Here is a 12,266-nt window from a genome sequence, read left to right on the forward strand (position 1 = left end):
AAAGTAGATTTAGCCAAGTAGCCGTCAGCCACATTATTATTCGCTTCTTTTAAATGTAAGTCAATTTAATATGAAAGACCACCTTCACATTTAAAACTTGCTCCCTTAAAGGGCACTTTTAGCAAATGAATGGAGATCAACTGAACACATTCAAGTGTCCGGTGGAGGCAGAGATTAGCATTTCAGTCGCTCTTTATCATGTTCTTTCTTTGGGGGGACATTTTGGGGGGACTAAGAATCTCAACAAAATGTGCCTCATCAGGTTTCTCTGGGCTGATTGAAAAATTCTGGCGTGTGATGTTTGTGCAAAATCAGCATACGATAGTCAATAGATGACCAGCCAACTTGTCACTCCTCCATTTCCACATTCGGGTCCAAACCAGTTTACAATACACTTTAAAAAGAAAGGATTCTTCTTGGGCAGATTTCCTTAAAAGGTTCACACAAAGTACAAGGCGAGGAAAAGCTACAGGTCTGTGGCGTGTAAACTTTTAAGGCAAAATGCCTCGTGATAACCCATACAAACAAAAGAAACTACCGCCAGCAATCTCCCCTTCCAACCTCGTATTAAAAATGAGTTTTCCCAAACAAGGCGAATTTCCTATCAAAAATATATCCCATTATCGATGCCTGATTGGGTAACGTCCTTCGTCCTGACAAAGCATTAGCAGTTCCAACTCATAGAGCACTTACCACCTGTTTAGAAATTAAACCTTTCTGGTGCTCAGAGAGACGGAAAAGCCTGTTTCTCCCAGGCTTAGAACACTTCCCCACCAAATTTTAGCCTACCCACGATCATTCCCAGGCCCATGAAACTTTGAAGTGGCTCAAATAAGAGAAAGACTCCTACCTTGGGCTTCTCGTGCCCCTTCAGTTTTTGTCCACTGTCAATGGCTGCATCTTTAGCAGCCCGGGACTGCGAGCATCCGAGGCAACAGACACAAAAACGGGCTTTCTTCGGCTCGCTGCTGTTCCCAGGCTTTTATGTGGTGTCTTGGGCTCTGCCTGCTTAATTCATTCCCGATTCTACTGAAAGGAAGTCCAGCCCGGCGAGACTGGCGGGCTAGCGATTGCTGGAACAATCCTGCGTTTTAACGGCAGGAGCAAACTAACCACCTCCCGTGCCCCCAACAAGTGTGTGAAGACACTTGAAGGCCCCCCCCAATTTTCAAAGAGGGCCTATTACTAAAGAAGAAAAAGCCACGAGACAAAATCGAGCAATCTAGATGTGACCCTGAGAACAACACTCTTCACTTGAGCAGAGCTTCATCTGTGGCTATTATCCTGGGCTTTGCAGGGCGCTACTGAATGGTTGCCATGACAACATGGTAAACAGGATTCAAGTGACCACGGAGGGGTGTAAGGGGATTGTTTTGTTCAGGGAGAAGAATGGTTGCTTTAATGCCTCCTTTGCTAAAATTTCCTGAAAAGGTAAAGCTGCCTTTTTATGAGGCGTCTGTCTGTATGTGATGTTCTCAAAAGTCAAGATGCTAGCATGGGGCGCTCCAGTTATGGGCGAGCAGGCGACAAGAGGGGCAATCAGAAGGACAGGAAGAATTATGGAAGGTTCCTCAATGCAAAGGGGGCATTTTCCAGGAGGTATGTGGAGGAAACGGAACCACCTCTAAAGGCTGTAAGACCAACTGAACGCAGAGAGGAGTCAAGGGGGCTGATGATCCAGGTAGCTCTAAGATGTCCTAGCTCCCTGGTGCTCCTGATGCTTTTGCTCTCCCCATTTTCTCATGTGGTTTTTGTGGGTTTCTTCCACACAGAACAGTATCATTTGCATTTTATCCTGCGCAATAGAGATCTCATTCTCAGTGCTTCGCCTTTTGGCCAATCAGAAACAGTCCTATTCTTAGGAACTATTACCTGAGAAAATGTTCATCATATTGGGAATAGACTGAATACTTGGCATTTTGACACTTCCTGACCATGTGCATATGTCAAAACTCAGAGAGCCTTACAACACAGTTAGCCTTAATGTTAACTTTGGACTTTAGAGTACGGGTTCATTAATTATAACAAACATGCCAAACTCACGTACTCATGTACAATGTTAATAGGAGGGAAAACCCCACACGCGTGCGTGTGTGTGTGTGTGTGTGTGTTGAGGGGGATGGAGAGTGATATGGGAACTCCATGCGATCTGCTCAAATTTTCTGTAAACTTAAAAGTTTCTAAAAAATATAAAGTCAATTTTAGGGGCACCTGGCTGGCTCAGTTGGTAGAGCATCCCACTCTTGATCTTGAGGGTCATGAGTCCGAGCCCCACACTGGGTGTCTAGATTACTTAAAAAGAAATAAAAGATAAAGGCAATTTTTAAAAATTGAAATGTTTATCCTGTAAGTGTCAAGGACTAAAGAAAATTTTTAAAAAACCCAAAAAACAAACAAACAAAAACCCACAGCAGCACTTACAACAATCTGTCAAAGATAGGTGATTTAAAACTAAACCCCAAAAGGAAAAGGGCTGGCAACAGTCTCAGGAAGCTTTTCCTGTGATCCAGCACAAACTGGGGCTGGAATCTGTGAGGACGGAGAGAGCTATAAAAACGTGGAGCATGTTCTCCGTCTCCCACCTACAGCGCAGGGATGAATTCTTCCACATAGTCTAACACAGCTGTTTCGTGTCCCCCTTAGCTCATTTACTACCTACAACTGTCCCCTACACAGGTGCTGCCCTCATCCACACCTCAGAGAGGAGGAAGCAATCCCAAGGCCACGGGACTGCTCAGTGACAAGAGGGGGGACAGGAACCTAGGCACACACCTCTGCTCCACTTCTGTCTCGCCCCACGGCCCCTGCGGGGCCCTGCGATAGGCCTCCCACCCACACTCCCAGGACCATGGCGCCTCCTCATGTCCTGTGTCTGGCCGGAGCGGAGCACAGACATCTGTGACCTCGGTGTGGAGGACCAGTGGATGACCCTGTTCTGCAGGGAACCCCGTGAGTGCACAGAGGGAGGGCAGAGAGCTGCCAGGCTGGGGGCAGGTGGGGCCCTCGTAAACGCGGTCCTGGGCAAACAGCCGCCCATGGAAGAACGGCAAAAACAAGCACAGCCAATATATTCAGACAAGCAAAACTCTCCCAAACCAATCGCCCCCAAGAGCCCTGAGATATTCTAGCATCGTGTGCTGATGTTTGAACACAGACAGGCTGAATCATATTAAGGATATCACCCTAATACTGATCTCCTGGTATATCCTTAGGGCAACTTGCACCCACACCAATCAAAGAGGATCCAGAAGCAAAAAAAACATGCCTGAAATAAATTAACTAGAATGAAACCTGCAGCCGTCAGGATTAAAAGTAGCAAGTCAGCAGGTGCCTGGCTGGCTCAGTCTGTGGAGTATGGGCTCTTGATCTTGGGGTTGTAAGTTTGAGCCCCACACTGGGTTACTTAAGATAAAATCTTAAAAAAAAAAAAAAAAGTAGTAAGTTAGGTCTTTATCTTTGGCAAAGTTAAGCACTCATATACCATGAGTGAGTGCACAATGTACTTGGATAAGCGATTCAATTCACCATTTACTGAGCACAGACTGTGGCCTGGACACTGAGCTATGTGGCAGGGTGCAAAGACAGGCAAGGCAGGTCCTACAAAGTTGTACTTGGTTAAGACCTTCCATATGTAGGGAACACTTTATTCAGAAAATGGGATTAGGGTAGAGAAAACAATGACTAAAAAAAATTGCTGCAAGAAAGCTCAGTAAGGCTAATGACAAGTAAGAAGAATAAAAGGAAAGAGAAAAAGATTGAGGAAGAACAGGACAAAAATTCAAGGTAGGAAATATGCCACATGATCATCAGAACTTTGTAAAGAAATGTTTGGTCTTTGTTTAAAAAAAAAAAAGGTGGGGGAGGGGATTGCCTGGATGGCTCAGTCGGCATCTCAGGATCCTGAGTTCAAGCCTAAAACACAAAACACAAAACACAAAAAAACCCCCAAGAAACCAAATGGCAGGCAGCACCTGGATCACACAAATATAAAGTCCCCAGGACTGAATGTGCTGAATTCATTAATTCCTTCACAGAATCACTGGGCCTCTGGAAACAGAAGGTTTAGGTTTTCATAATGCCTGCACAGTGTGTCCTCACTTCCCGTGTGGTGGCAGCCTGTCTTGGGTAGTGTCCAAATGAGGAATCTAGTCTGATATAAACAGTGGCATCACGACAGAGAGGGACACAGGTCATCAGGATTCATTTAAGTGCAAAGCCCCGGCCTCCTCTCAAGTCTTTCAAAGACCGCCATGTGAGAAGTTGATAGGTCCTTGCGTCTCAGGGCTCACAGAGGGTGCTTCATAGACAAGGCCACCACGGTTGGGTGAACTCTGTCTCCAGCTCTGTACTCCGCCTGATAGTCCAGTTTCCAGCAAGTATGACTGCAGTGCCCCCTCACAGACCTCAGTTTCCCTTCCCTGGGGCCTCCCCTTGGCACGTCCCTCTCCTCGCTCTTCCCCTCTTCCCTTAGATAAACCTCACTCCCAGCCGCCATCTCTGCTAGAAGCCTTCCCCCACTGGCCTTCAGCCTCGAGGTGATTCAGGTGACCCAAGTCCTGCCTTTTGGGAGGAGACGCTGACAGAATCTTTGAGGATACTGTTATGTTGGATTGAAAGCCTGAGGAGGATGCTGCAGGAAATGAGGATGTTTCCCCTCTAGGATCCAAGTGTTCCTCATATCAAACCTCCAGAAGGAACAGTGAGGAGCGTCAGCCAGGCACGTTCCTGACAAGGGACAGCCTCGCCTTCCCCACATTCGAGGCTGGGAACTGCAGACAACCAGGGCTCACACCCCAGAAGGTTTTCCTGATATTTATCAGTTTGTTCCCTTCTTTAATTCTGTCCTGCACTTCCTCAGGGTTTCTCTGAGGAATGTTAATGACAGACTTTCTGACTAGAACTTATTTGCTAAAACACCACGGGGGGACAGAAGGGAGGGATCACAGGCCATGGGACACCCTTGGGGAGAAATTCTGATGAAGCAAAGCAGGTTTCCTTTGTTAGGGAAATCTCCTGGTGTTGGTTTGGACACTTTGAGCCAGAAATTAGTACTGCCCAATGAATCACAACAGAAAAAAGCTAACAGGCTACACTGCCACCTAAAAATTGTCTAGTGGAGAAGTCTGCCCTTTGTAAACTCCAAAATTCTAGGCCGAGCAGAAGATTACATCCCGCAGTGCTGTGTAAGGCAAAGAACTGACCGCACACGAGCCCCTAAGGAGAAGTAGGCTTTTTTTTTTTTTTTTAACTTTTTATTTTAATTCCAGTATAGTTAACACACAGGGTAATATTAGTTTCAGGTGTACAATATAGTGATTCAATAATACATCACCCGGTGCTCATCACAAGTGAACTCCTTCATCCCCATCACCTATTCTGCCCATCTCCCCACCCCCTCCCCTCTGGTGACCATCAGTCTGTTCTTCACAGCTAAGAGCCTGTTCCTTGGTTTGCCTCTCTTTTTTCCCTTTGCTTGTTTGTTTTGCTTCTTAAATTTGACATATGAGTGAAATCATACGACATTTGTCTTTCTTGGACTTATTTTGTTCAGCATAATAGCTTCTAGCTCCATCCATGTTTTTGCAAATGACAAGATTTCATTCTTTTTTTTTATGGCTGAATAATATTCCATTGTATTCAAAGGTAGGCTTTTTAAAATTTGCCTCCTAACTTGGCACCAGAATTTCTCAATGCTAGTGAAATGTCTTTTATACAATACCTAAGATTAGCTACATGTTGTTTCTAAAAAAGTCCACAGTTGCTATAGCTGAATTGACAGAATGTCTAGCATTTCAGTTATATTCTCCCTGCTTGCACTTACTTTTCAAAGCAAAACACAAAAATCCCAAATAACAAAAACCTTGTAATATTCCCAACAAAGGACTTCCAGATGTTTTAGGCCCAAGCACCCACTCTGAGCTTGACGCTTGTCAAGGAGGGGAGGCAGCCTCTCCTACAAGCTCAGGGCCCACTGGGCTGTGTGCTCACACTCAAAAAAGCTACCACAGGAGTCTTGGATATGTTGGATATGCTCCTAAAAGCACAAAGCAACTCCTTCACTTTCTCTACGGCCACATGTCTTTAGGCCACAGACTTTAAAGCCACTGTTTTTACCCCTCTGGTCATAGAATTTTCAAAAATAAACCCTCCCAAATCTGCCCAAACCCATGATCCATGTTCCTGAATGATGCACAATATACCTACATACACATAAGCTTGAGTACATCCTCTCAAGGTCCCCTGAAGAACAAATTGCTGGAAAAGGGTATGACGTAGGGAGAGACAGTCTCATCCCTTTGCACCAGAAATATATACTCCCCATCTATGGGGTGACGGCAGGTAGGATTTTCCCCGTGAAGTTTCTAGAAGCACCAACCCTTGGACAGAAGAAAACTTGTAATGAACTCCACAGGAGGGTTGTTTACATCCATTTCATAGACCATCAACACCAGTAACATCTGATATTTTCAATGGGACCAAATGAATGCTAAGCAAGTCGTAATTAACTATTTCCATATTCTAATTAGCATCTTCACACTTAAAATCACACCTACATCCTGGGCCTCAGGCAAGTCGGTTCACGTGTCTGAGCCTTTACTTTCTGGTTGCATTTCAAATGGTACCAAGACATCTTTCCAGAGTCTCCTAGGGCCCATCTCTTGGTGAGCATTAACTAGTGTCTGCCACAGGTCAGGTGATGGAAAGCCTGTAGGCAGGACACATGAAATAGGAGGCTGGGCCAGCGCATTCCCTTAAATGCAAAAACCAAAGCAATTAGGCACAGTCAAATCCCAGCCAGAAAAAACAGACATCAAAAAGAGGTAATTTCTTCAATATTCTGCCTGCTGAAGGGTTTTCAAGCAGGCCTAATTTCAAAAGCGATTACAATTTAAAGGAAAAATTCCATGTCACCTGAGAAAGAAAACAAATACACGAGGCACCGAGTTTTTCGAATTAAAATTTCTATCCTTATATTAGTGCTGGCATGGAGGGTCCCCATTTCACTAAATCTAAGACACCAATGCCTATAAACCTGCATGATTAGGTTACACATCCCAGAAACAAGACAAGAGCTCCCAATTAAACTATGGCTTGCCAGAAACTGTAAAATGCACCCCAACACCCAGGTCCTTATATTTTGGGGAAAAAATGGCATGTCTGAAGGATAAAATATGGTATTATTAACACTGTTGTAAAGAGAGGAAGAGTAACAGGTCAAACAGCTCCTGTAAGTATAGATCCAAAATGTGAAGTCCATTTGTATTGTAAATACTGCCCACTGAGGTTATGAAGTGAAATATACACCAGCCGACATGGTATATTACTATGTTTTGACTAGTAATTTCCTACATTGTGTCCCCAAACTACATATGGTATATGCTGCCATTTTTGTGATAATCTAAGACATCTGAATATAAATTCAAGAAATAGAAAGACAAGCTACTCTTTTAAGCTACCAGAACAGATGCACAGATCTTCCACAGAGGACCAATCTCAGCTGCTTTATGCCTTACATATACCAAATTCCCCACCATCGCGGCTCATAGTAAGCTAGCAAACCTAACAGGTTACTCTTGGTTAAAGAAAGCATCCATCCTAGAAGACAGAGAGTTCAATATTCCTGTTCTTAGAAACATTTTTAAACCATAAATGAGGAATCACTAATATTAAAGTCACAGGCAACTGGCAAACAAGATAAAAAGTAAGATCTAGCATCAGCAAAGTTATCAGAATATAACACAAGTCTCGGGAAAACAGTTCAGGTCAGATTACTTTGCTCAAGCCTATTTCCACATAAGGGACCAATGACATTTCTGTCTTTGGGGGGGGGGTCCCTATCTTCGGGAGGTTACTAAGAGTTGATTATTTCCCCAATCAAGATCATTTCCATTTTTCAACAATATTTTAGGGCAAGGTGCCCATTTAGTCTTAGATTCAGCAACTACATACATTGAATACTAAATTTTCTTTGTTTAGATAGCTTCTTATAACACTCATATTGTTTCTGATCAGGCTACGGCATTAAAAAGCTAACCTCACAGAGCCTACCCATGAAAACTGACGATGGCAGCCTTTCAGGAGTTTTCAAATTAGGCCTGACCACATGGTTAGAATCCTTCAAAGTCAGCATTGCTACTTAGAATACAGAGCCTTCATCATGTTTAACAAGAAAGCAACATGAAAAAAGAAATCGACCACAAAACCTACACCAATATCTCTTCCATAATAGAAGGCTGCCCCAAAATTTCAAACCAAATCCTTAAAAAAAAAAAAAAATCGTGAAAGCTTCACAACGTTTCCTTTTAAACTAGATTTCTCTAAAGCTTAATAGCATCCTTTAGAAGCAGACAAATAGGCCCAAGAGACAAAGGGAATTTTTCCATTTAATGTTAGGTTATAATAATGTCATATATGCTTGAACCATCTATGATGAAAGGACTTTAGAGAAAGTGCCCCAAGAGGCGGTGTCCTTAAAGACCCAGCCTCAGTCTAGCACTGCTGTAAATCTTACCTTCTGCGTGTTTGGCTTGATACAGCGAACAAAGAAAGGATTAGAGGAGCTTAGCGTTGCCATTAAGGAATGCAGTGAGTCCTATTAGAAAGGAAAAAGTATATGTTGATTTAGTCTCTTACTATGCCATTCTTTAGATTTCTCAGCATTCTAGGCACTGATCAGAAACAGGAATAAAAACCAATATAAATCATAGGACTAATAGTTTTTACTTTTAACGTTGTCATTCTAATATAAAATAAAGCCAAGACACTACAATTTGTAGTCACTGAAATTATTTCACAGTATACAAAGCTCATTTGTCACTTCTTTGAAATAGTATCATTAAAAACAAAACCACCGTGTTAACCGGCAAAGAAGTAAACCCAGGCTATTTCGATGTTGCGTACAAAAACCCTGTCCTCTCCCCCTTGGAGTTTTTTTCTCCTAATTCATTATTTCCATCAAAATGAGTCTCTACCAGTATTCCACAATCTCTCAACTCTTACCCTCAAATCACCAGGCAGATCAATATTCTGTAATACTTTTTTTTTTGTTTGTTAAGATTTTTTGTTGTGGTGGTTGTGAAGAATTTTTAACATTTCCCAAAGCAGACAGAGTGTGTAATGAGCACTCATCACCAGCTTCAGCTCATGGCTAATCTCATTTCATCTGATCCCTGTCTGCGTACATACTATGCCCACCCTTCATAGGAAAGCAAATCCCAGACAGCGTATTAGTTCATCCCTCAAGATTTCAGTGTGTTATTAAAGGCTACACACTTTCAAACATGTATGCCATCACCAGATCATCATCCTAAAAGGCTTTAATAGGAATTCCTTAATACCCATATTAAAAGAAGCAACTGTCTCAAATTTCATATTACATCTTCAAATGTCTCAAATTTCATAATTTTTAAATGGTCTGTTCTTTGGGGTGCCTGGGTGGCTCAGTTGGTTAAGCGTCCGACCCTTGGTTTCAGCTCAGGTCACGATCTCAGGGTCATGAGATGGAGCCCTGTGTGAGGCTCCACTCTCAGTGCAGAGTCTGCTTGAGTCGCCCTTTCCCCCTCCCCCCCCGCCAAATAAATAAATAAATCTTAAAAAAAAAAAAAAGGTCTGTTTTTTGAAATCAGAATGTAAATGAAGTTCTCATATTGCAGTTGACGGGTCTTTAAGTCTCTTTAAAACCACTGGTTTTCCCTCCATTTCTGGCTCCTTTTTCTTCTTACAATCTTGCTGAAGAAACTGGGTTGTCTAGGGCACTGCATTGATGAGTTACTTCTCTGCTTCGAAAGCTTTAGGATTTCTCACAGATGACAAAATGGCCTGGTACACATGGCCCTTCATATCTTCTGGTACCAGTTTAACTCCATACAAGGCATCCTGTCAGCTGGCCCCCTCTACCCACGCTCTTACAGGAACAGAATCCAAAACTCCTGTCTCAGGACTCCTTTCTCCTGTCTGGTCTCTTGACCTGGAAGGCCTGCCCACTCTCTGCCATTTCCCTGATTCCTAGTGCAATTTAACCCCCAAATACCCACAAAGCCTTCCAAGGCAATTCCAGGCAACACCGCCCTAGAAAAAGGAAATGTAACAACTCCACCGGAAGACTAAGAGTCTAGGTTTTAGAGTCAGACAGCTTCACTTCAAATCTTAGTTTCAGTTCTTAGAGGGACTGAAGGGGTCTCTATCTCTCTACACCTCAGTTTCCTCATCTGTAAAATGGGGAGCACTGTACATACTTACAAGGTCATGGAAGAAATGAACGAGATAGCGTGCATGAAGTGATTAGCCCAATGACTGGCACATAATACATACACAATAAGTGGCAGCTATTTTTATTATAACACCTGGGTCAAACCTGCCCATCCTATCAACACAATCCAGCACCATCAGCAACGCTGGTGTGTCCCTGGCTCATCACCAGCTGCCCTGTACAACAGACCTCACACAGAACCCCACCGGATGCATCCTGCTCTGAGTAACTAAATGAAAGACAGACTCTTTGAAGGCAGATTTAATAAATGTCTACTGACTGACATGCCTCCACTTCTCTTCATATGAGGATCTGTTACTTGTGGGTAAAATGGAACAATTAAGTTGGGAAAATAGTCTTCGTATGCTCTACCTCTAAACTTTCTAAAATGGCCAAATATTTAAAATGCAAATAAGAATGGTCCTTATTTTCCCTGAATTCTGGGTATCTGGACAAGGTAACTGACATTGACCTTATTCAAATATGCACTTACTTGGTCATTATTCCTAGTTATGATACTGTCAACGTATCTGGGAAAAATACAAAAATCCACACGTGGAAAGAAATATACTCTATATTCATATGAGCCTCTAAATACAAATCAAAGTGATCCCACATGGCCAAACGGTCCTTCAACTTAGAATATGTGGCTATTTATTTCTAACAAGACAAAAAAAAAACACCTACATGTTTTCATCTGACTCAGAAAAAGTATATTTTATTTCGAAAGCACTGTCTGGTGCCATAAAGGAGAAAAAACCAAATACTTTTATGGACCTCACATCCCCCCAATTTCTGCTTTCAATTCCTAAAATCACAGCAACCGTGGACTCATGAAAGCCAGTAGGGCAGACTAACCTTGAACTGTGAGCTGACTGTGGGCCGTCGATGTTTGCTTCCACATTTCAAGGTATCCTGGTTATTGCGGCTTGAAACGTGTTCAAACAGGTCATAGATGAAGTCGAATCTGTGTGAGCAGAGAGCAGGAGGGCCGTGAGGGGCCCAATTATTAGGTGCTGGATTACTGTAATTACCATGCCTGTTTCCCACTGATAGTGACCCATGAAGTCCAGGAAGAACTAGGACAGCTTCCAAAGATTTCAAAGCACCCATTGCCAAAGAGCTTTAGGCACTGAAAAAAAAAATTGTGGCCCCCTTCTGAGCACTAGCATCTTGCAGAAGAGAAGCAGACTGGGATGAAAGTGACCCAGGGTGACATGCCATTGAGGAGCACTGTTTCCAGAGGGCCACCTAAATTCCTTGCAGCCTTGATGTCTTTGCCTGGGGAAAGGAGACGGTTTTGCCCATCTCACAGTGTTTTGCAGATCCACCCAGTTAACAGAGGGAAAGCTGCTCATCTGCAGTGAATTACACTGGGGTTTCAATCCTGCCTCCATCCCTTCCAAGCCACATGACTTGGGCAGATGCTGGACTTAGCCTCATTTTTCATTTGAAAAATGAAGGTAATTTTAGAATTTATGTTACTGCTAAAAAATTCTATAAAATCGCCACTACTAATAAAAAGTAAAAGTCTTCTCAGCAACTTCCTGTCTTTCTTGCATGGAAGATGCTACAGCCATGGGCTGTGAAGTGGGGGGCGGGTGGCTTCCCTGAGAGCGGGGAAGGCCTGGAGGACATCCGAGCATCAACCCCTCTGAAGGCGGCACTGTCAAGGCTGTCCCCCACTTCTCACTCTGCCCCCATCCCTTTTTCACTTTTGTTCCAGGGTGCTATTTCGTGCTCACCCTTTGAGGTTCTCTAACTGTGCTTTGAGCACTTTGGAGAAAAGCTCGGGTTCTGTTAAAATGTCATAAGTGTCAAAGGTGAAAGAGAGCAGAGGCAGCCCCTCACAGTTTTGTAGAGAGAAACCTGGACTGGAACAGAAACTTCTTTACTCCAGTCACAAAACCCCTTTACGTGAAGGCAGAGGCGACCAGCCAAACACCACCCTGCTGACCTCCACACCTGTGATCTTCCCACAGCCAAAGGCTTCTATTTAACATCAAGGTCATTTTTA

The 12,266-nt window shown here is 43.3% G+C and overlaps 1 protein-coding gene across 1 annotated transcript in view; it reads right to left on the minus strand.

Moving 5' to 3' along the window:
• The window catches only part of MYO10 (myosin X), a 212,680-nt gene that overhangs the window by 65,688 nt on the left and 134,726 nt on the right, over nucleotides 1-12,266 (minus strand). Inside the window, exons 18-19 of the mRNA XM_034998745.1 lie at nucleotides 11,108-11,216; nucleotides 8,513-8,593 (exon numbers count right to left, since the gene is read on the minus strand). Coding sequence (XP_034854636.1) covers nucleotides 8,513-8,593; nucleotides 11,108-11,216 — 190 coding nt within the window. The remainder of the gene's footprint in view (nucleotides 1-8,512; nucleotides 8,594-11,107; nucleotides 11,217-12,266) is intronic.

This window comes from Mirounga leonina, unplaced genomic scaffold (assembly GCF_011800145.1).
Source record: "Mirounga leonina isolate KUSES-001 unplaced genomic scaffold, KU_Mleo_1.0 Mir_95, whole genome shotgun sequence".
NCBI classification, from domain to species: Eukaryota; Metazoa; Chordata; class Mammalia; order Carnivora; family Phocidae; genus Mirounga; species Mirounga leonina.